The 25,377-nt window shown below is 42.9% G+C and overlaps 1 protein-coding gene across 1 annotated transcript in view; it reads left to right on the top strand.

The window, feature by feature from the left end:
• Positions 1 to 25,377, top strand: part of ZNF423 (zinc finger protein 423) — a 416,823-nt gene that overhangs the window by 378,732 nt on the left and 12,714 nt on the right. The window contains exons 6-7 of the mRNA XM_063945343.1: positions 2,318 to 2,449; positions 6,504 to 6,619. Coding sequence (XP_063801413.1) covers positions 2,318 to 2,449; positions 6,504 to 6,619 — 248 coding nt within the window. The remainder of the gene's footprint in view (positions 1 to 2,317; positions 2,450 to 6,503; positions 6,620 to 25,377) is intronic.

Here is a 25,377-nt window from a genome sequence, read left to right as displayed (position 1 = left end):
CATATAGACACACATGATAAATCCTGTCGCCTTCTAGAGGCAGTCTGCACATTATCCCTGACACCGCCTTGTCACATGAAGAGAACAAGGCCTACAGTATGTTAAGATGTCATATTCACCTATGTGTTCATAAATTATTCAGAAAGCCTCCTCTATGAAATGTGTCCACACAAGTGTCTGATTCTTGCTACACAAAGCTGCTACCGTGCGATATATGGAAGTGTGCAGACTAATCCAGTTTTGCATTCCTAGAATATGATTTGCAGAATTAAGGTCTCTATTAAAATTTTGCTACAAGAATAGGGCTCATTTGTGTTTTGTTTTGTTTTTTACATTTCTGGGTTAAAAAAACATTATGGATTGCTCTGGGATTTATAGTCCTCTTGGGGGGTTAAGAGGAGGTTGTTTAATATTCAGTAGGTTATTTAAATATTACATTATATTACTATGATTGTTACGTGATAGAATACCAAACTGCTGCCAATCAGCATCTGTAACCAACATAAACATATATAGCATTATCTTGTTGGTATTATTTTTTACGTTTTATGTATGACCTACACATTTTTACATTACCTTAAATGTTAGTCTTAATTAAGGATGTACAAAACATTCGTGTTCAGTAACCTATTCTATCCAGCTGAGCTATTTGTGGCCCTATTTAAGCCATAGAGCTCATTTCTGTCTGAAGGATCTAAGGGAGACAGATCGGTCGATTCAGGCAAGTATACACACTTACCCACTGGCAGCTCGATGTGTCGGTCAGGGCACCCAGCTGGGTGGGCATTTTGCCGTCTTTAACGTCAGCCCTTGCAGCAAGTGTATTGGGTTTGCAGCACACTGGCCGTACACATAGCCAGATGTTCTGATATATATCTGCACAGTCGACATGATATATCTGTGATACAGTATGTCTGAATTATTTGCTTCATTGCACACACTCCTTAGAATATCCAACTAGTTTCTACTGTAGGCGTGAGGATCTATTATGTACTCTGTAATATGTATAATGTTTCCTATGTATATGCGTTTTCTCTTATGCAAAATGACTTTTTACAAACATTATGAAGAATCTATTGTATACTAGGGGTAATGATGATGCTGCCTTTTTTATTTATTTTGTTATCTGTTTCGACCTTCTTTCTCTTTCTACTCACCATCCCCATGCGCGCACTCTATGCCTCGTCTCCTTTTTTCCACCTTTTCACCCTTCCCCACCTCAACGCTTACTCCCCACCTCTCTCCCTCCCATCCCCACTGTCTCCATTACTACCCTTCACTCTCTCCTGTGCATCTGACATAGGTGGGAGGGATTAGAGCATACTTGCCTACCTGACCCTCTCCATGAGGGAGAAAATGCTCTGTTCCTGGACTTTCCTGGTAATGTATGATTGCCATCACCTGTGGTGAATCACCTTTCTTATCAATTAACTAGCTCACCACAGGTGATGGCAATCATACATTACCAGGAAAGTCCAGGAACAGAGCATTTTCTCCCTCATGGAAAGGGTCAGGTGGGCAAGTATGGATTAGAGTTCATTCTGTCATTACATTCCAATATGATGACATAATTTTTATCAGCAGTCCATTTTATTATATAGCTGACTGTGTAACTCCTAAAACAACCCAAATACCGTATAACCTGAAATATTTATACTCACTGTATAGGGAGAGTAGATGTTGTTGCAAGTGTATTTTGAGGGGAGAGGATAATTTATTTATTTTTAACTCATACATGTTTTTTTTTTCCTTGCCTAAAACTACTTACTTGACTGTCATACAAGTAAACACAATTCTTGCAGAAAGTGCTGCGTTCACCGTGCGTATTAGTGCTCTTACAGGTGCCTGTGCAATGCAGAGGCACTAAAGAGGACATTTACTAAGCAGTGATAAGAGTAGAGAAGTGAACCAGTGGAGAAGTGCCCATGGTAACCAATCAGCACTGAAGTAACATCTATAATTTGCATACTATAAAATTACACAGAGCTGCTGATTGGTTGATGGGGCCACTTCTCCACTGGCTCACTTCTCCACTCTTATCACTGCTTAGTAAATGGCCCCCTAAGTTTCCTAGGCTATAGAGGAATGCACACAAAGCTATTAGAGGAGCGTTAGTGCAGTGTAACCAATATACCATACCAGACTTCATATACCTGTCTTTCCTAGCATTTGATGCATTTTAATTTATAAAGAGAAATGGTAATCAACTACAGGTTTATAGGCAAATGAGTTGTATTGGAACTTTGGAGAAGAATACTGCATTTTAGATTTTAATCTGCTGTGTCACTAACAAGTGTGCATCATTTGAACCTTGCAGAGGAAGGAATCAATCACGAGTGCAAGCTGTGCAACCAGATGTTTGACTCTCCGGCTAAGCTTCTGTGTCACCTGATTGAACACAGCTTTGAAGGAATGGGAGGAACATTCAAATGTCCCGTTTGTTTTACAGGTAAGACCAGATCAGGCTTTTACTTTGCCAGTTTTAATTAGAAATTAAATGCTAAAAACCTGATTGTACTGTTAGACTCATCTGTTAGGTCCATTGAATAATTGCCTTCTTGGTAATGAGCAAGTGGTTGCATCTAGTTTTTTTTTTGTTTGTTTTTTTACATTTCAGCAGGAAAGTACTAGAACATGTCCTGATGCCCCTCTTGTTTAGGATTGTCATTTTTGACAATCATGTATACTGTATGTATAGGCTTACCCTATACTATTTCTGGATTACACAGGTTCTGTGGTGAGTAAAAAACCAGGTGATATGCAGACTTGAAGCCAGCCAGCCCCAGAACCTGTGTAATTCATGAGTGTCCCAGTTTAAAGGGATAGCATGGTAAGCCTATGTATGTAGGTTTTACAAACTCCAATCCTACTTCCCCAAATTTCATCACATATGGTTAAAATCCAATTTGACTGATGCCTCCGTCTTCACATTTGTGTCTGTCATTATAAATAATTATAAATACACAAGTTCTGAAAGCAAATTAACAGCTGAGACTGCCTGTTATTTCTTCTTTCCTACAAGATGTACTATAAAACACACAGAAGGCTGCTGTAAGTCTGGCGTGGGTTTAGGCTTACCACCTCATCCCTTTAATTCTGGACACACATTAATTACACAAGTTCTGTGGCTGATTAAAATCAGGTGAAATGGAGTCTTGAAGTCAGCCAGCCACAGAACCTGTGTCATTAATGTGTGTCCAGAATTAAAGCGATGAGGTGGTAACCCTACGTGGGTTAAACCACAAGGCTGGGGGTGAATTAGGTGCTTTGTCAGCTCTTTGCTGTTAGCCTAGTTAGATTATATAAGTCTTTCCCTATTAGGCTTTTGGGGGTATTCAATTAAGTGCCTATTTTGACTGGTTGAAAAAACGGCACTAAATTGATACAGGGTATTCAATTGTGCACATTTTTCTATTCATTTTCGCCCATGCCATTTCACTTTTTGAAAATTGCGCCAAAAACAGGCCCGCAAATTTGCCAAAACACGTGTGTCAGTGGCGAATTCGCTGATACACGTGGTTTTCGCCAGTGCCAGATTTTTCGACCAATTTAAAAAACCGCATGGGCATTGAATAGATCGAAAAATGGGCGAAAAGTGCCGTTTTTTCGACTGGTCGAAAAAAACGTACTATTTGAATACCCCCCTTAGGCTGTTAAATCTTTATCACCTTCCTTCCCCTGTGTTTTGGTTGGGTGCTAACAGTTGTTTGTGATGGGGACAAAATGGCGGATCATTGTCCTTGGGGTTGGTCAGTTTGTTTGGGTGCACTCCCCTTATGCACATAAATAATGGTGGACAGCCACCATGTGGATTTCGGTTTATCGGATAATTCCATTTAAGTTTAAAATGTATCCTATAACCATAAGTCTACAGCTTTATTTAATACATTGTCAATAAATCCCCAGATGTCATTAAACACATTCCACTTTGTTTTCTCCATTTTACTTTTATATGTTTTTGATATGAAACACCTGCTGTGGCTAATAGGAAGCGACACCCGGTGATGTCACTAATTCCAAAATCAACTGTCTTTTTATTCTTAAATAAATTTATGATATTGGACGTTGCAATGGCATTTATTTTATTTTTGAAACGTGCAGATTGTACAGTACAATAAATTATGCACAATTGAGCTAAATGTGTTTACAGGTAAAACGCCACGTCCCAGCACTCGGTGAGTGGGAGTCTTCCCTTAGAATATAATGAAGCGATTGCCGTTAAATGCATGATTGACCACAGGCACCAGGCTGCTAATTAAATCAAAAGGATGCAAATAGCCAGAGTGTGATACTACACATCACATCGCATGTTAAGAAGCAAAATAAAAAATAAAATAAAAAAAAGCTGCTTAAGGAACATTATAACAATTTCTGAGCGTTAAACTTTTTTGTTTTTGGGTTTAATGAAGAAATGTAGTTATTTTAGCTGCTTCGTTGGCTGAACTGGAAAACAAAAAGACAGTATTCCTCATAGACCAATAGTAATGACCTAAAATTGTCAAATATTTCTGGGACCTTATTTCTGCTGGCCAAGTACTTTTATTAGACTTTTTTTATTACTGTGAATACGGAATTGATGAGCTTACTATTAGCCAGTCCTCAAATACCAACAGCAGGGCATGTTTTCTGGATGTCTTTACTCATGTACAGGTGAGTTATTCTATTTTGCTGTGTCAGTAATTATCCCACCTGCTTCCACAGACAGATCCTCAAAACATGACCTATTGGGAATGCTTGAGGGTTGGAGTTGAGAACTTCCATAAACGAAAATTGTGACGAGTATAGAGTATCTAAATGTGCAACTTTATACTACTACCTTTGCAACAAAAATATGAATCCTAAATTCCTATGGCCGGATTCAAATGTTAAAGCGCCCCCTATCTCCCATTTAGAGTGACGGGATATAGGGGGGGCGATATTCAAATGTCCCCCATTTTCACACCTATCGCGCCCAGTACAGTCTGGTTTAGGCGCGCAATGCACCTAAGCCCGACTAAATGAATGGGCGCCATCGGAAAAATGCCCATTTGGGCGCCCAAACGGGTCTCTTTACACACACTTCAGCTCGCTACCTCAGAGGGTAACGAGCTGAAATGCCCATCGCCAGTAACATTAGAATACTAATACGGCGGGTGCGATCGCGGCTGGGAGGGGGGTGCACACATTTGGATGTGGCCCCTAGTGTACTATAAGTAAATTAAGACTCAGAATTCAGGAAAAAGTACGCAACCTGGATAAAAAGGCAAAAGACAGATATCCGATACAAGTAGTGACCCGTGCCACACATCCTTATGCTTAATCTATAAAATTATACCAATTTGTTTGCAACAAAAATACTACTCCTAAGTACCTAGTATACTCTAAGTAAATTTGTGTGTGTCTTCGACACAAAATTCAGGAAAAAGTTCACAAGCATGGGAATTGCGAAGTGACTAAGCCACACCAGGTGTCTCACACAACATGGCGCAAAGAGGATGGGTGTATGAGGACACATTTGTAATTGCTAGGAGGGAATTGGAGGCAAGTTCGTTTTTCACTAGCCGCTTAAATACAATTCTGTATTTGTGACCATTGTTATACAAAGCCCAAAAGATAAAATGGTCTTATCCAATATGTTACCAAGCTGTCTAAAAATACATGCAATTCCCCATATAAACCAAAATATACAGTAAAGTATTATTCCTGGTGTTACCGATGTATTACCTAAATATAAACATTTGTCTGGTCATGGAAAAAAATATCTAGTTGTTAAGCAGATAAATATATATTTTTGTGTACTTGGCAAATTGTATGCATTTAAACTGAGCAACATTAATGGGCAATTTTAAGTTTGGAGAATACTGTCCAGTTTCATTTTCTGTCCACTAAAGTGCAGGCTTTTCTTTTGGCAGTCCTTTTCTTGTAAGAGAGGTGGACTATGGTGACACTTTTCATGTGGTTACTTGCTGCACATTGTGCATAGCAGTAAAATATTTCAACACATCAGTTTCTCAGATACAGACAGTCCTCCGATAACAATTGGCGTATCTACAATGGGTGCAAAATGTGCGATGCATGAGTCAGTCGGCCCTCCCGGGACACCCATCCTCCACCCTAATCCATTTTCGCTGGGTGGCCAGAATTCTGGTACCGTGCCAGAGACATGTTATTATTCTGCACTAGTGCCCGCATCATATTTCTTGGAGGAGGGGGCACATGCAAACAGCATGCACATGTGACCCACTCATTTCATCAACTGCCCCTGCTGATAACCTCCTAAACCTTTCCATACATTTGAGTTCTATTTAATTATTTTATATAAGGCTACGGCAACTTGTATTTTAGTTGAAACATTCCTTTTCATGGTAGAGTGTTCACCCTGCCTGACAGGTGTACTGTATGCAGCATTCTAGGTGTCTCTTAGGGCTTTGTACAGTACGTAGACCTGTTGTGCTATGTGTATTGCATTTCCTGTAACTATATAAAACCATGGATTCATTGTCTAATCGTCTTCTCCTCTCTAGTTTTTGTTCAGGCAAATAAGCTACAACAGCACATATTTGCAGTTCATGGGCAAGAGGACAAAATCTACGACTGTTCTCAGTGCCCACAGAAGTTCTTCTTTCAGACCGAGCTTCAGGTAAACTTTCCTCTCATTTATATTCTGAGCATGTAGTGCTGTAGTGTTTCCATCCACATCTAATCTCTTCATAATTACAGAAATGGTGATGAAGCTGTAAAATAAACCTGCCTCTGTTTAATAGCCTTCATTGTTGCACCTCGCAGCTGCTAGTTTAGGTGTAAATGCAGAGGATTTTGTCCCTACCCCCAACACTCCCCCTCCAAAATGAAGATGATGGTACTCCTTGAGATTGTGGTATTGGAGATGCAGAGGGGGTTGATAAGTACTGCAGGAACAATATTTCTTTGTTTACAAAGCATGAAAGATTGCATGTATTGGTTATGTTTCCCATTAGCAAGAATGTACCAGCAATAGGTGGTGGTATGTAAAATTGGAAAAAAGGATTATATTCTAGGCCTAAAAGCTCAAATGGCATACCATAGCAAACCAGGTATGCCTTCTGTGCCTCTCTAGAGGAGTCTACCGACCATTTCTGTTAAAATCATACTTGCCTACTCTCCCAGAATATCCAGTCGACTCCAAATTTTTATTCTTGGTATTGTTATCCACCTTCTATGGTCCCACCTGATCTTCTTGCGCAGTGGGTGGGCTTTGCATTATCCAAACCCCTACACCTGCCTGGAATGGATGTGGATCATAGGGTCGACAGTCATTAGGTCGACCACTATTGGTCGAAAGTGACTAGGTCGACACTTGACATATGTCAACATGGTCATTAGGTCGACATGGACAAAGGTTGACATGAGGTTTTTTTTTGTTTTTTGCTGTGTTTTCTTCGTAAAGTGACCGGGAACCCCAATTAGTGCACCGTGTCCCCTCGCATGGCTCGCTTCGCTCAGTCAGGTAACTATTCCCAATCGTAGTCCACGTAAAGCGTAAAGTATGAAAAAGTTAAAAAAATGAATTTATTTCTTTTTAAGAAACTCGTGTCAACCTAGTGACCATGTCGACCTAATGAGTGTCGACCTAAGTGCTATCAACCTAAAGACCAGATCCCCTTGGAACTCCCTTCCAGGATCTCCTGCGGGGTAGGTCTAGAAATAAGCTGATCTAGTTCAATTTTAACATTTCCATATCTACTGTACAGACATTCCCAATTTGAAAACGTGATACATTAGAACTTACCCAAACTCATCAGAAGAATAATGCTAATCTACCCAAACCATATGTGTTTTATGAGCACCTACGAAATGCCAAACATCACGACTGTCATTTTAAAAATGACATTGTTCAAAGCAGGGCCGGTCACCTGGACACTTCAGCTAGGAATAATGGAATAGGACTCCGGTCTCCTATTTTGTTACTGTTTGCAGGTATGGACTCCACAGTTGTATGTGGGTTGTCATTGTTACTGCTCTAGACATGTAGTGGCAAAAGGCCTTGAGGCATTGTACATCTTTCACAAAGTTTTACATCTGGTCCTTTCTTTAGACCTCTGCTTCAAAGCATTATTACAGGACATCTAGTACACGCTGTAATTCACGATTAGGTTGTGATGTAAACTTATCAATTACTAGTACAACCAAGCTAAGGGCTATTATTGCCTGACCTACGTAAATATATGGCACTGACACTTGTGTTGGTACCCTTACTGTTAGTAAATGGGCAAAAAATGTGCAGACATAAAGTACATAAGCCAGGCGTAAGGTTACCAGAAAAATGTCATCTAAACATTTTGATAACGTAATGTGACATAAACAACTGTAGGTTAGAGTGCTGTAGTTGTCTAATTCTCCATCTTGTCTGCTGCAAGAACTATCAGATGCCTCCATCTTACTTGAGCGAATTTTAATCCATAATAGAATTCTATAAAGAACATGTAATGGGTCTGATTCACAACTTCATATCCTATCCGAAAATCTGAAAAGTTTACTTTACAGGTTTAAACGTGGAAAGTCCCAAAAATGGTCATTGGACAGCTGATCACATGCGGCTTGCTAGTGCGGTTACTATCGTTATCCACTGTAGATACCTGGCCTTGACCAATAACAAATACTGCTTTCCCTGGCTTATTTGTGTCTGTTTCCCGTTTGCATGTGATTGCAATTGCACAGACACCTCCTCACTATACTTGGCCTATGTTAGAATACTCCCATTATACCCAAGCAGGTGTAAACGTGAGAGCTGCATTGTTCATTTCTCTGACGTCCTAGTGGATGCTGGGGACTCCGTAAGGACCATGGGGAATAGCGGGCTCCGCAGGAGACTGGGCACTCTAAAGAAAGATTTAGTACTATCTGGTGTGCACTGGCTCCTCCCTCTATGCCCCTCCTCCAGACCTCAGTTAGAATCTGTGCCCGGACAGAGCTGGGTGCTTTTAGTGAGCTCTCCTGAGCTTGCTAATAAGAAAGTATTTTAGTTAGGTTTTTTATTTTCAGAGAGCTTCTGCTGGCAACAGACTCTCTGCTACGAGGGACTGAGGGGAGAGAAGCAAACCTACTAACTGCGGCTAGGTTGCGCTTCTTAGGCTACTGGACACCATTAGCTCCAGAGGGATCGAACACAGGACCTGACCTTGTCGTCCGTTCCCGGAGCCGCGCCGCCGTCCCCCTCGCAGAGCCAGAAGACAGAAGCCGGCAGAAGCGGTGAAGACATCGAAATCGGCGGCAGAAGACTCCTGTCTTCGCTTGAGGTAGCACACTGCAGCTGTGCGCCATTGCGCCCACACTAACCCACACACTCCGGTCACTGTAGGGTGCAGGGCGCAGGGGGGGGCGCCCTGGGCAGCAATTGTTACCTCCTGGCGAATGCTGCATATAGACAGTGGCACACTGTTATATGTATGAGCCCCGCCATTTATTTTACTAAAAATCGCTGGACAGAAGCCCGCCGCTGAGGGGGCGGGGCCTTCTTCCTCAACACTCACCAGCGCCATTTTCCTTCCACAGCTCCGCTGAGAGGAAGCTCCCCAGGCTCTCCCCTGCAGAATCACGGTAGAAGGGTAAAAAAGAGAGGGGGGGCACATAAATTTAGCGCATAAATCATAATACAGCAGCTACTAGGTAAACACTAAGTTACTGTGTAATCTCTGGGTTATATAGCGCTGGGGTGTGTGCTGGCAGACTCTCTCTCTGTCTCTCCAAAAGGCCTTGTGGGGGTCCTGTCCTCATTTAGAGCTTCCCCTGTGTGTGTGGTGTGTCGGTACGCGTGTGTCGACATGTTTGACGAAGAGGGCTATGTGGAGGCAGAGCAAGTGCAGTTGACTGACGTGTCGCCGCCGACGGTGCCGACACCTGATTGGATGGATATGTGGAAGGTGTTAAATGATAATGTAAACTCCTTACATAAAAGGTTGGATAAAGCTGATACCTCGGGCCAGTCAGGGTCTCAACCCATGCCTGATCCTACAGCGCAGAGGCCCTCAGGTTCTCTAAAGCGCCCACTATCCAAAATGGTTGACACGGATTCTGACTCCAGTGTCGACGACGATGATGCAAAATTGCAACCAAGAATGACAAAAGCTATACGTTACATGATTATAGCGATGAAGGATATTTTACACATATCAGAGGTAAACCCTGTCCCTGACAAGAGGGTTTATATGTATGGGGAGAAAAAGCAAGAGGTGACTTTTCCCCCTTCACATGAGTTAAATGAGTTATGTGAAAGTGCGTGGGATTCCCCAGATAAGAAAGTCCTGATTTTCAAAAGGTTACTTATGGCGTACCCTTTCCCGCCAGAGGACAGGGTGCGCTGGGAATCCTCCCCTCGGGTAGATAAAGCTCTCACACGCTTATCTAAGAAGGTGGCCCTGCCGTCGCAGGATACGGCCACCCTAAAGGATCCTGCAGATATAAAGCAGGAAATTATCCTGTTTATACACATTCAGGGACTCTACTGAGGCCAGCAATTGCGTCGGCGTGGATGTGTAGTGCTGTAGCAGCGTGGACAGATAATCTGTCTGAGGAAATGGATACCTTAGACAGGGATACCATTATGCTGACCCTGGGGCATATAAAAGACACTGTCCTATATATGAGGGATGCCCAGAGAGACATTTGCCTACTGGGCTCTAGAATTAATGCAATGTCAATTTCTGCCAGGAGGGTCCTGTGGACTCGGCAGTGGACAGGTGATGCCAACTCCAAAAAACACATGGAGGTGTTACCTTACAAGAGTGAGGAATTGTTTGGGGACGGTCTCTCGGACCTGGTTTCCACAGCTACTGCTGGGAAGTCAAACTTTTTGCCATATATTCCCTCACAACTGAAGAAAGCACCGTATTACCAAATGCAGTCCTTTCGCGCACAAAGAAGCAAGAAGGACAGAGGTGCTTCCTTTCTTGCTAGAGGCAGGGGCAGAGGAAAAAAGCTGCACCTTACAGCTAGTTCCCAGGAACAGAAGTCCTCCCCGGCTTCCACTAAATCCACCGCATGACCCTGGGGCTCCACGGGTGGAGCCAGGAGCGGTGGGGGGCGCGTCTCCGAAATTTCAGCCACCAGTGGGTTCGCTCACAGGTGGATCCCTGGGCTATACAGATTGTGTCTCAGGGATACAAGCTGGAATTCGAGGTGATGCCCCCTCAACGTTACCTAAAATCGGCCCTGCCAGCTTCCCCCATAGAAAGGGAAGTAGTGGTAGCGGCAATTCACAAGCTATTTCTCCAGCAGGTGGTGGTAAAGGTCCCCCTTCTTCAACAGGGGAAGAGATACTATTCCACAATGTTTGTGGTACCGAAACCGGACGGTTCGGTCAGACCTATATTAAATTTAAAGTCCCTGAACATTTATCTGAAAAGATTCAAGTTCAAAATGGAATCGCTCAGAGCGGTCATTGCAAGCCTGGAAGAGGGGGATTTTATGGTGTCTCTAGACATCAAGGATGCTTACTTGCATGTCCCCATTTATCCGCCTCATCAGGAGTACCTCAGATTTGTGGTACAGGACTGTCATTACCAATTCCAGACATTGCCGTTTGGCCTGTCCACGGCACCGAGAATATTTACCAAGGTAATGGCAGAAATGATGGTGATCCTGAGAAAGCAAGGAGTCACAGTTATCCCATAGTTGGAAGATCTCCTCATAAAGGCGAGGTCGAGGGAGCAGTTGCAGATCAGCGTAGCGCACTCACAGGAAGTGTTGCAACAGCATGGCTGGATTCTGAATATCCCAAAATCGCAGCTGATTCCTACGACGCGTCTGCCCTTTCTGGGCATGATTCTGGACACAGACCAGAAGAAGGTGTTTCTCCCGACGGAGAAGGCTCAAGAGCTTGTGACTCTAGTCAGAGACCTCTTAAAACCGAAACAGGTGTCGGTGCATCACTGCACGCGAGTCCTGGGAAAGATGGTGGCATCGTACGAAGCCATTCCCTTCGGCAGGTTCCATGCGAGGATCTTTCAATGGGATCTGTTGGACAAATGGTCCGGATTGCATCTTCAGATGCATCGGCTGATCACCCTGTCCCCCAGGACCAGGGTGTCTCTTCTGTGGTGGCTACAGAGTGCTCACCTTCTCGAGGACCGCAGATTTGGCATACAGGACTGGGTCCTGGTGACCACGGATGCGAGCATCCGAGGGTGGGGGGCAGTCACTCAGGGAAGAAACTTCCAAGGGTTGTGGTCATGTCAGGAAACTTGTCTGCACATAAATATCCTGGAACTAAGGGCCATATTCAACGCCCTGAGTCAAGCGGAGCCCCTGCTTCGCAACCAACCGGTGCTGATTCAGTCAGACAACATCACCGCGGTGGCTCATGTAAACCGCCAGGGCGGCACAAGAAGCAGAGTCGCGATGGCGGAGGCCACCAGGATTCTTCGGTGGGCGGAGAATCACGTACAAGCACTGTCAGCAGTATTCATTCCGGGGGTGGACAACTGGGAAGCAGACTTCCTCAGCAGGCACGACCTTCACCCGGGAGAGTGGGGACTTCATCACGAAGTCTTCATTCAGATTACAAATCGATGGGAACTGCCACAGGTAGACATGATGGCGTCCCGTCTCAACAAAAAGCTGCAACGGTATTGCGCCAGGTCAAGAGACCCTCAGGCGATAGCTGTGGACGCCCTGGTAATACCGTGGGTGTTCCAGTCGGTCTATGTGTTCCCTCCTCTTCCTCTCATACCCAAGGTACTGAGAATCGTAAGAAGAAGAGGAGTGAGAACAATAATCATTGTTCCGGATTGGCCAAGAAGACCTTGGTTCCCGGAATTGCAAGAAATGCTCACAGAGGACCCATGGCCTCTGCCTCTCAGACAGGACCTGTTGCAACAGGGGCCCTGCCTGTTCCAAGACTTACCGCGGCTGCGTTTGACGGCATGGCGGTTGAACGCCGGATCCTAGCAGAAAAAGGCATTCCGGAGGAAGTTATTCCTACGCTGATAAAGGCTGGGAAGGACGTGACAGCAAAGCATAATCACCGCATATGGCGAAAATATGTTGCTTGGTGTGAGGCCAGGAAGGCCCCTACAGAGGATTTCCAACTGGGCAGATTTCTGCACTTTCTACAGTCTGGAGTGACTATGGGCTTGAAGTTGGGATCCATAAAGGTCCAGATTTCGGCCCTATCCATTTTCTTTCAAAAGGAACTGGCGTCTCTTCCTGAAGTTCAGACGTTTGTTAAGGGAGTGCTGCATATTCAGCCCCCTTTTGTGCCACCAGTGGCACCTTGGGATCTCAACGTGGTGTTGGGTTTCCTAAAATCCCACTGGTTTGAACCACTTAAGACCGTGGAGCTAAAGTATCTCACGTGGAAGGTGGTCATGCTATTGGCATTAGCTTCGGCTAGGCGTGTGTCAGATTGGCGGCTTTGTCATGTAAAAGCCCCTATCTGGTTTTTCATATGGACAGGGCAGAATTGCGGACTCGTCCCCAATTTCTGCCAAAGGTGGTGTCCTCTTTTCATTTGAACCAACCTATTGTAGAGCCTGCGGCTACTCGTGACTTGGAGGATTCCAGGTTACTAGATGTAGTCAGGGCTTTGAAGATTTATGTAGCCCGAACGGCTGGAGTCAGGAAAACTGACTCGCTGTTTATCCTATATGCCCCCAACAAGTTGGGTGCTCCTGCTTCAAAGCAAACCGTTGCCCGCTGGATCTGTAACACGATTCAGCAGGCTCATTCTGCGGCTGGATTGCCGCATCCAAAATCAGTGAAAGCCCATTCCACAAGGAAGGTGGGCTCTTCTTGGGCGGCTGCCCGAGGGGTCTCGGCATTACAGCTTTGCCGAGCTGCTACTTGGTCGGGTTCAAATACATTTGCAAAATTCTACAAGTTTGATACCCTGGCTGAGGAGGACCTTGAGTTTGCCCATTCGGTGCTGCAGAGTCATCCGCACTCTCCCGCCCGTTTTGGAGCTTTGGTATAATCCCCATGGTACTTACGGAGTCCCCAGCATCCACTAGGACGTCAGAGAAAATAAGATTTTACTCACCGGTAAATCTATTTCTCGTAGTCCGTAGTGGATGCTGGGCGCCCGTCCCAAGTGCGGACTTTCTGCAATACGTGTACATAGTTATTGCTTAATAATGGGTTATGTTATGTTGGCATCCATTGGTTGATGCTCTGTTGTTTGTTCATACTGTTGACTGGATAAGTGTATCACAAGTTATACGGTGTGATTGGTGTGGCTGGTATGAGTCTTACCCGAGATTCCAAAATCCTTTCCTTATAATGTCTGCTCTTCCGGGCACAGTTTCCTTAACTGAGGTCTGGAGGAGGGGCATAGAGGGAGGAGCCAGTGCACACCAGATAGTACTAAATCTTTCTTCAGAGTGCCCAGTCTCCTACGGAGCCCGCTATTCCCCATGGTCCTTACGGAGTCCCCAGCATCCACTACGGACTACGAGAAATAGATTTACCGGTGAGTAAAATCTTATTATTTCTTGTACTGCCGCCCAGGGACATTTATCCTTCTCTCCTAGGTTATAATCTTAGGTGGCAACTTGATGCCAAACAGGGTCATCGATTGACACCCGAACCTGGGCAGGGATATATTTTGACAGACACTGCATTACTAAATAATTGTCCTTATAAGCTCCATAACATACACCAATGCTGTCAATTACTTATTTGTCAAGTAGAACATGCTGCCACCTCTGGTTCAAATTATATCTTGAATGTCACGTTCAGTAAGTTGCTCTTAGCATGGGAGCTATTTTGTGTTTATGAACACTGGGCCTATCTATCTGTAACAGTGCTAAGGTTTAACACACCAGTGTGGTCCCACAACTGCAACGCACTGCTGTTTGTGTTCAGTTCTCTGTCCATTTCTACCTGTATGGGGGGGTCACATGGTTCATGTGGCAATGTGATGTAATGCTACATCGCATCCGCCATACAGACTAAATGATCTGCTGCACGATGGCGCAATGTATTGTTACACGCTGCATGGAACAACACTGTGTCGGGTTTGGGATTGTCCCATGGGACGTGCAGCACATCCAATGAGATGGTTCAATGAACGATGACCGGGAACAGCTGATTGGGTGTTCACTCTATATGATTTGAATGATATATTGTTTTCATCCATGTCAGAACGATATATCAGACAAATATATCTTATAGTGTGTACCCAGCTTTACTCTTGAGCTAAAACTAGGACCCATTCTTTTTTTCTGCCCTACTGTTACCATGGTAAATATAGGTGACTACCTCTGGAATAGGTACACTCCTACATCCTTCCTACATGGCCAGTGTGACCAGTCCATAACCCCCCTCCTGCTCACATAAGGGACCTCATTCCTTTAACCGTACTTCTCACAAAGGTGAATAAACGCTGTTCTATGTGAATCCCACAATCTGCTATTGCAGTGCTTCATTGTGTCTGTGTCCGTATCGCCGTGTCTGCATTTCTTTATAGAACACAACTGAAATGACCATATTTTATGTGAGTACAGTGTAGGCTTTGTTTGGTTATTAAGACTAATGTCTGTGCTGTTATTTTGGATGCTGTCCGCCGGATTCGCTTCCTCTGCACAATAATGTTCCCCTAGGATCTGTTAATGTCTCTTTGTTTTTCAGTTGACATCTGTACAGCAGGTACCTTTTTAGAATGAGATCAGGTCAGGGTAAATCATCTGTGCATCAGCCCAATACAGAGAGAAGCATTGATTGGTCACAAAGCAAAAAGTGTCTCTGTTCACCTCACATGCTACTCCTCTTATTTGGTGTTAATCCGTATGAGTGAGCCCTGTGTTAGCGATTCTCTTAGGAGATTAGTCACTCTGTTGTAATCACTCAAGTGGAAGCAGCTTTCATCAGGCAGCCCTTATTTCCCCTCGCTACACATCTGTATTCTCAGACCTGGCTAATATAAATTAGCCTACTGATAGTTCTGGGATCTGACATTCAGACCAAGTCAATTTTTAAATGTCGCAGCAGCAATACTTCATTATTGTACTTTTTTTTATTTATTATTTTTAAAATTTTTCTATAAGCATTTATTGAAAAATGTTATGATTTAGTAAGGATTGATGTTCAACCTCCTTTCTCACCTGCTCACACAGCAAGGGGGGCTCAGTTGAAACATGGCCAAAGTGCTGATCACCTTACATCAGGCCTGGCCAACCTGTGGCTCTCCAGCTGTTGTAAAACTACAAGTCCCATCATGCTTTGCTACAGTTTTGCTATTAGGGAAGGCTAAAACTGTGGCAGGGCATGCTGGGATGTGTAGTTTTACAACATCTGGAGAGCCACAGGTTGGCCAGGCCTGCCTTACATGGTCTAACTCTATCTCCCTTCCACTGCTCCCTGATCCTCTTTGCATCTCTAACCAGTAGGGAGGGTTGACTTAGTGAAAATTGACCGGCACTGCCCACTTGACTTAATAATATTAAGATCGGCAGAGTCCAGGGCCTAATTCAGACCTGATCGCAGAAGAAAAATCGTTCTCTAATGGGCAAAACCATGTGCAGTGCAGGTGGGGCAGATGTAACATGTGCAGAGAGAGTTAGATTTGGGTGAGGTGTATTTAAACTAGAGATGAGCGGGTTCGGATTTACTCTGGTAAAGTTTGGTTTTCCGGATTTTTCTTATTGGCTATCCAAAACACTTGACATCCGTGAGCCAATAAGATGCCGTTTTGAGAATCGAGTAAATACAAACAAAACAAAACCCGCTTATCTCTAGTTTAAACTGACATCTAAATTGCAGTGTAAAACTAAAGCAGCCAGTATTTACCCTGCACAGAAACAATATAACCCACACAAAGCTAACTCTCTCTGCACATGTTATATCTGTTAATAGGCATTTTTTCCTTAGCACTGCTGACAGAAAGGAAGGGACTGGCCTTGGGTAGATAATGCTTCCTAAATTAATGGGCTTGATACCAAGCCTTCGTGAATCATGGCACCCTAGATCAGCTTTTTTTTGGGCATGGAACCCATAGGCCAAAAGTTTCTTATTGAGAAATTCAGCAAAAATTATGTACGTAAATTGTGCTTACCTGTCACTCTGAGGTTCCGTTATGTTTTGCTTCTGGTTTCAGATTGACAAAAAAATTTGATTTGGTACTAGGCCACCAACCTGTGGCACCAGCAGTTGCCCCATGGCACCCACGTCATTAACCACTGATGTAAGAATTAATAGTGGTATAAATTGACCACCAATAGGAGCTCAGATATTAATGAAGTGCCAATAGTTCAAAATTAAACATAATTGCTAAAAAACTATCATACATTTATTTTTTACCGTGCAAACATATTAGAATACACACAACCACATATAAAAAACATAAGCGTAAATATACGACGACACAGCGCTAAAATTGGTTAATCAGCTTAAAATAGCTGTAAATTGCTGGATACTCGCAATAATGTATCAGCATTTCTTTATTAAGAGCATTCAGAAATAATTTAGATCTATCTGCAAATTAAGCCCACACACTGGATTATAGGGAGTCTTGCTATGATCCAAAGCAGAGCATTATTAAAAGGTTCCACGGACTGTCGTCCAGATATATAGCGATGTTATACTTCCCGGCATATTGGAGGTCCTCCATGGAATCTGACACTGCGCATGGTGTCAGATTCCAGAGCTGGCCATAAGCTGCGGGAGAGGGATCGGAAGATCCCTCTTCTGCGAGTAAGCCTCCATAGTCTTAAATTGGTTTACGCCATCTGAAGATGGTGTAAATTGAAGGGGAAAACTCCAAACAACTTTGCTTTTAGGAGTTGGTACACAGGGGTCGTAGTTCCCATTGTTAATAATAGGGACTGCTCTAATTGGTCTTCTGCAAGAGATTTCTGTGAAACCTTTTAATATTGCTTTGCTTTTGATCATATCAAGATTCACTATCAACCAATGTGTGGTCTTAATTTGCGGTTGTGTAGAAATTATCTTCGTTTGTTCCTAATTTAAGGAATGTTGATACATTTTTACGATTATCCAGCAAGTTACAGTTATTTAAACGTATTTAACAATTCTAGTGCTGTTCAGTTGTATCTATAATCTTATGTCTTTCAATGTGCTTTATATGTGGTTGTTTGTGTTTCTATGGTAAGTGTATTTAATAAATGGTCTATGTTTTAATTTATTTGCACTTCATTAATATCTGCACTCCTATTTGTGGTTGGTTGCAACACCATTAATTCCCAGATCAGTTTATATTGGGATGTATTGTTTATTATCTGCGCCTAGCTTACTTTGGTCAGTAGCTACATGTGGCCCCATTCTTGGGTTAATGGTTGGATATTGGGCTCGCCAATCATCTGTGTGATTATCCTTTTAGAAAACCGTGTAAATAGTAACAGTCCAAATACACTTATTGAGTCCTAAATTATGCATTTAGATTACCAACTGCACTTACCCACTTTGCATGGCGTGAAATTATCCTGAACCCTTTGACATGGGAGTTTAAGAGTTAACAAATGTTTAACTACCGACAGCATTTTGCTATAAAATGGAAGCGCAGAAACAAATTCAAGTACTGGGTTTTCTGCTGGTTCAAAGCCAGTGAAATCCTGTCACTGCTTCTATTTTCAACTTGGTAAATACCATAAACCAGTGTCCTGATTATAGTCTTAATGGCCAACTGTTTTACCCAATTAGCATTCTTAATTACATGGTTCCTAATTTCATAAGAGCTACACATAGCAATTCTGTGCAAATATCAGCTTTCAGCGAGGTGGAAGTTTGAATTTTTAATTGTGAGTATGCCGTTTTTATTGTGCTGTAATATGACTGGAATATCAAGAAGAAAACTTGGTAGTCCGTGGCTCCTCTCATGCGGCTTCCAATTTTATTTATTAGCGCTAACTTTTTAGTAAAATTAGATCAATGACTAGAAAGAATATGGCTGGAATTGTATTATCTGTCAGTATTTCTGATACAACGATACAATGTTTTGGCTCAATCCTTTTTGTAGGTTGGTTTTCTTAGATTTTTTTGCACATATTTTTTAAAATAATTGCTTTAATAGACTAATGATAGTTCTCGCTATCAGGCGCTAACAAGTAAACGCGGGCTGCAACCCAACCGAATTACGGGAACTGCAACCAAGACATATTAAAAAAATATATAAAAAATAAAATTGTGTATACCATATGTTACGCATGTTCTTTTCATAACTGTTGTCACCTATACAGTCCAAATCCTCAGGGCAAATAAAAGTCCTGCTTTGCAACAAATGTAATATAATTTCATCCCTCTAGGCTAGTGCTGTCACAACGTTGTGTAAGCAGATTTGCACTTTGCCCCTACGCAAGTGGTCAATAATATGTACAACTGACTTACTGAATTTAAGGGCATGACTTGTCTGCCTCACCTGCCTCAGTCATTTCACGGGATGCCTCTGATCATGTAGAAATGCGCGCACACATATATATATATATATATATATATATAAAACAAGGGTTCCACAGTGCCTAATAATGCACATAAACAAGTGAGCAAAAAAAAGAAAACAGTGACTTGCATGTAGGACAAGTTATAAACATTGCTGCATCAGCGGTCATACCCAGGGGTGTATCTAGGGGTCCGAGCGCCCCTGGCAAAGTAAGGGGCTGGCGCCCCCCCTACACACATTTGGAATAAGGTGTGAGAATTGGAAATGGGGCATGGTTTTGTGGGGGAAGGGTGTGGACACAATAGTACTTCCAATTAAAATTTGCCACACAGTAGTGTCCCTCATTCACATTACACCGCACAGTAGTGTCTCGTATTCACGTTACACCATCCCTCCCCCCTAACCCACCTTTCCCACAGCCTTACCTTAACCTGCCCCCCTCCCCCAAAAGCTTCTTCAGTGGTGCCTAACCCTAACCCACCCTTCCTAATCTCCCTCCCTGCAGCCTAACCCTAGCCCTCCCACCCTCACAGCCTAACCCTAACCCTCCCACGTGGCTTGCCAGTACAGACTTTGGCAAAATCCGGATTGAGTTGGTGCCATTCTGCATCGCTATCTATGTTGCGATGCCAGCATCAGCATTCCGAGCAGTTTTGGTATGCTGGCGTCAGCTTTCCGATCGCCGGGATGCCAAATGCCGGCATCTTAACTGCATCCCGAATGAAATGCTAATGAGATGCTGTGAGATGAGCCTCAAATGGACCCAGCCATTAACCAAACACCATTAGTTGGATGGTAGACGTGTTTCCTGTTAGAAGAAACATGAGGGTGCCGTCACTTCCAAGATGAAATGATCAATTATACAATTAACTGATATACGTTTCCTTGATCCTGGCCTGGAAATAGGTAAGATATGTATTTTCTTTATTACACTCAACAAGTTAAAGTTTTCGCTTACTTACTACTTACTTACATCTAACATGCATAAAAATCGTGTAGTTTTCCAGGTACTACAGTCCCTTCTCCCAAACACTGACACTTTTTTATTATCTTCAACAACGAATAGATCTATAGCACTGTGCTGTATAACAATTGCTGTGTACCTGGTGAGAGTCTGTTACTGCCGCCGCACCCCCCGGTGTCCGTCAGCACCGCACTGCACTAGTGATCAGACTAGTGTCCGGCAGCACCGCACTGCACTAGTGATCAGACTAGTGTCCGGCAGCACCGCACTGCACTAGTGATCTGACTAGTGTCCGGCAGCACCGCACTGCACTAGTGATCTGACTAGTGTCCGGCAGCACCGCACTGCACTAGTGATCAGACTAGTGTCCGGCAGCACCGCACTGCACTAGTGATCTGACTAGTGTCCGGCAGCACTGCACTGCACTAGTGATCAGACTAGTATCCGGCAGCACCGCACTGCACTAGTGATCAGACTAGTGTCCGGCAGCACCGCACTGCACTAGTGATCTGACTAGTGTCCGGCAGCACCGCACTGCACTAGTGATCAGACTAGTATCCGGCAGCACCGCACTGCACTAGTGATCAGACTAGTGTCCGGCAGCACCGTATTTGTAAGCAGACTCACAATAAACTACAGTTCCCAGCAGCCCTTGCTGCAAGGAGCTCCTAGCAACAAGGGCTGCTGGGAGCTGTAGTTTATTTTGAGTCTGATTACAAGTGCGGTGCTGCCGGACACCAGCGCCGCTCCAGCAGTAACAGACTCTCACCAAGTACAGTCTGACAGTACGGCTTTTCTATCCTTTGGCCGCGGGTGGCACAGCCAGGCGGCGACCCCTCCTTGCCTGGCGCCCCTGGCGAGTGCCATCCTGGCCAATAGGTAGATACACCCCTGGTCATACCACACAAATAATCAGCATGAAGACAGGAACACAGCTTGGCATCTTACAGTTATGCATCATATAACATTTTAAAGGCATGGTCTTCTCTGTTATACTGTGCTGGTGACATTTTGTTCATGAAATCTAAACTTCTTACCAAGAATGTTTTCTTTTGAAATCCCACTCCACAAATCCGCTATTGTGGACTAATTGCATGTGCTCTCACCAAGCTAGTAGAAGTCCTACTAAGCGGCTAAAGTGGGTACAGATGTGTCCACATACATCTAGCCTCAATACACTCTGTGTCACGAAATGTCTGGTGGGAGTGAGCCACCAGGTCCCATGCAACTCTGCTAACATTACGTGTCTTTTTTTTTGCTGAAAATGCAGTGTGACTAGGACGCACGGGGAGACTGTGCCGATTAATTTGATATGACACTTGTATATTGTGTGTGACTGAGCCTGTATAAGAAGCACAATGGAACTTGTATTGGAAAAAAGCTGCATCTACTACATTGTAGCACTTCGTATACAGATTCAGAGACTCATTCGCACACAGATACACAAGTGTCATATATCAAATTAATCAGTACATATTCTTTGTGCGTCTGAGTCCCATTGGTTGCGACTAAGATTTATTTTCAGCAAAAAGACTGCTAGTAGATTCTCTCACGACGTGGCGTGCCGCGAGGGGCTGTTTGGTGCGACTGCAGCAACAATGTCAGAAAGATGGAGGAGCAATGGCTCTTGTATTTTTCTTCAATAAATAAACTGGCCAAAAATATATTCTAATATCTCAGCCATAATCAGGCTGTTGGGAAGAGATTATACTTTAAATCTACCTAAAATTCCTCCTTTGTCCCATAATAATCTAATTGATATTGATTAGTTAAATATCTGGCATGTTGTTAAAAGAGGTTTAACAGTGATCGTCTTGGTTGCTCTGTGTGTACAGCCATATTCCAAACAATCACTGGGGTCTCACATGCTATGCAGGAAAGTTTTGACTCCTGCCATGTCACTTCTTACACAGGGTTGCTGTACTAAAGGTCTACAAGATGGCTGCAGCATGTGCTGTAATACATCAGATCGAAGGGCAGATCTCGCTGGGTCCTAATGCCCAGTATGTATGCACAGTAAGGAGACAGTGGCACACTGGTAACAATAATTCTGTTTGGAGGGGGATCCGGTCTTTAGGTCAACAGTGTCAAGGTCGACAATAAGTAGGTTGACATGTACTAGGTCGACATGAGTTTTTAAAAAATATTTTTTTTTTACTTTTTCATACTTTACGATCCACATGGACTATAATTGGGAACGGTAACCTGTGCTGTGCGCAGGGCGAGCCATGCGAGGGTATACTGTGCACTAATTGGGTTTCCCCGTGACTCTATGAAGAAAATGACACCATTTGAAAAAAAAAAAACCTCATGTCGACCTTTTTTCATGTCGACCTAGTACATGTCGACCTAGAGTCCCTGTCGACCAAGAAACCATGTCAACCTGCTTACTGTCGACCAATAGTGGTCGACCTAGACACTGTTGACCGAAGTCTATTCTATGTAACATACTTCACCCATTTGGAAGATACCTCCACTATTCGGATTCAACACACTATACTATAATTAGGGATTTTGGTTTTAAGTGAAAATTTCCTGCCATTTTCTAGACTAAACAAAAAGCCTGAAATGATTACCAAGCTGCTACTACCCCAGCTACTACCGGTCACTGCTCTGTTTATCACAACCTGGTGTCTCCCAGTGACATAGGATTGTTCTGTAACTGCTCCCTGAGCTAATGTTGCGGAGTTCTCTGCATCTAATGCCACCAAACCAGCCAGGAGCAGAGCTTTCTCCGAACATGTTTTATGTGGTAACTGGTTAGTTGAATGGGGTGTATGCCGCCTCCTTCCCTTTGAGATCCCATCTCTCTTTTTTGGCACCCTCTCTCCTGGCAGTGACCAATTAGAGGACTGATAGAATATAAGTAGCGCTGGAATAAGTACTGGTGGTTGACTTGGCCATTGCTAGTACTGGTCATTGCGACTTCATGGAATTGCAGTTGTTGGAAGCTAGTTCTTGGGCATTGCGATTGCTGAATACTGAGGTGGTTACTGGTGACATCTTACTGGAAATTACATAGGAGGGCCTTACTTGACGGCATTGCTGTTACTGTTGGTATGCTTGATCCTTCCTGATGGTGACTAGCAGTTTCGCAAGCACACTAGTGAAAGTCCCCAGTGCCAGTAGTGCATAGTAACAGTATTAGATTCCCATTGCATCTGGCTGGTTGCGCATCACATCTAGAGTCATTTGTGAATGAACTAGCAAAAGTGCGGCACATTATGTCTAATCAGTTTAGAATATAATAGAGATTTGCTGCGGTTTTACACCATTAAATCAGTTTTTTTTATTTGATTCAGAATAAACTGTTACTTATTCAAAAATAACAATATTCCTTCTCTCTCTTGCTCTGGCTCTTCGCTTCTTTCACCTTCTGGAGCTCACTTTCTCCTTTTGGAGCGCTCTCTCTCTATATATCTATATCTATCTATATATCTATATCTATCTATATATATATATATATATATATATATATATATATATATTGTAAATTAGGTGTGTGCGTATCTCTCTCTCTCTCTCTATCTATATATATATATATATATATATATATATATATATATATTGTAAATTAGGTGTGTGCGTATCACTCTCCCTCTCTCTCTCTCTCTCTCTCTCTCTCTCTCTCTCTCTCTCTCTCTCTCTCTCTCTATCTATATATATATATATATATATATATAAACATTTATTGTGTCTGTGTTTTTACAAGATGTGTCTAGATAATTAAATGTAATATGTCTCAGCTGCAGCTTTGATCGGCGAGGCATGCACACAATTCATCACACCAAATTAGATCTTTCTCTGTATCTTATCCTACCAGTCACTGGCAGTTTTGAAGAGCTGAAACTTATAATTAGCACGTAAGCTATTTGGGGTAAAATGATAGACAGTGTTTTCTAGTAGGAAGTGTAATAGTAACAGAACGGAAGAATGTTCTGTGTACCTGCCCTTATGTGTTCTGTAAAGCAGAACAGTAGCGGTATCAGCATATATCCCTGGTCACATCAATTATTTATTGTTCTTAGTGAGGTTCTTGTCTGCAATAAAGGAGATGTAGCCTTCAACGTTTTATTCTGTCTGTGCTACAGTTGTTGCTCTCACACACAAAAAAACAGACTTGTGTTGATTCATACTGTTTGCGTTATTGACTTTTTGTCCTGACAGACAGGTTAAAATCTTCTTCATTTAGTAATCCAGAATTGCAATGAAAGGCTCTGGTAAATTGTCCAGAAAAAAACATAATGTAAAGTGGAACATAATACATGCACAAGTTATAACATAATTGAATTATATATTTTGTAGTGTTCTGTGCGCTTTCAAAAGTACATGTCAAATAATCAATAATTTATATTATAATGCAAATAATATACGTAGACGGCTTATTTTATCTAGAACTGGTTCAAATGAATATCTGCCTTTATTCCATTTGCAGATGTAAAAGTCATGTAAACATTTACTATAAAAATAAAAAGGACAAAATATTATAAGATTATATAATAACACTGGGCAAAAGCTTACGCGAAACTCCTCAGAACCTTAAGAGCACGCCATAATGATTACTGCTATACTAATAGGAACCCTCTTAGCAACAGGACATACTGGCTTATGAGCTGATACATGCTAAATTGGCCTCGTGTGAAGAAATGGCTACAGTATGTGCACCTTCTTGTAAGTACAATAACATGCCAGATGTCGCCAAAGTGTATGCGAAGGCATGCACCCACTTTACATGTCAGCACAGCCAGAAAATCCATTTTAGCTAGATATCCTGCGTAGCAATCTGGAAATATATGTATAATAAACGTTTTGGCAACTGGATTTGTTAATATTACCCGTGCCTTTACCAATGCTGGGATGGACCCATACTCAGGTCATCACACACACTTACTGCAGGGTGATTTTGTACGAGACTGATACCCAGCACTGTTTGAAAAAAAGAAAAAATTCCTGACTACTAGATAACCGTTCTCAGTAACACCTTTTAAGCTCGATAAAGTACTAGTGTACAGATGTACCATTTAAATATTGACAAGAGCCGCATCCATTAAGGGAAAGAAATGTTCCT

The sequence above is a fragment of the Pseudophryne corroboree genome, chromosome 11, assembly GCF_028390025.1.
Source record: "Pseudophryne corroboree isolate aPseCor3 chromosome 11, aPseCor3.hap2, whole genome shotgun sequence".
Classification (NCBI taxonomy): Eukaryota; Metazoa; Chordata; class Amphibia; order Anura; family Myobatrachidae; genus Pseudophryne; species Pseudophryne corroboree.
This window is presented reverse-complemented; position numbering and strand designations above follow the sequence as displayed.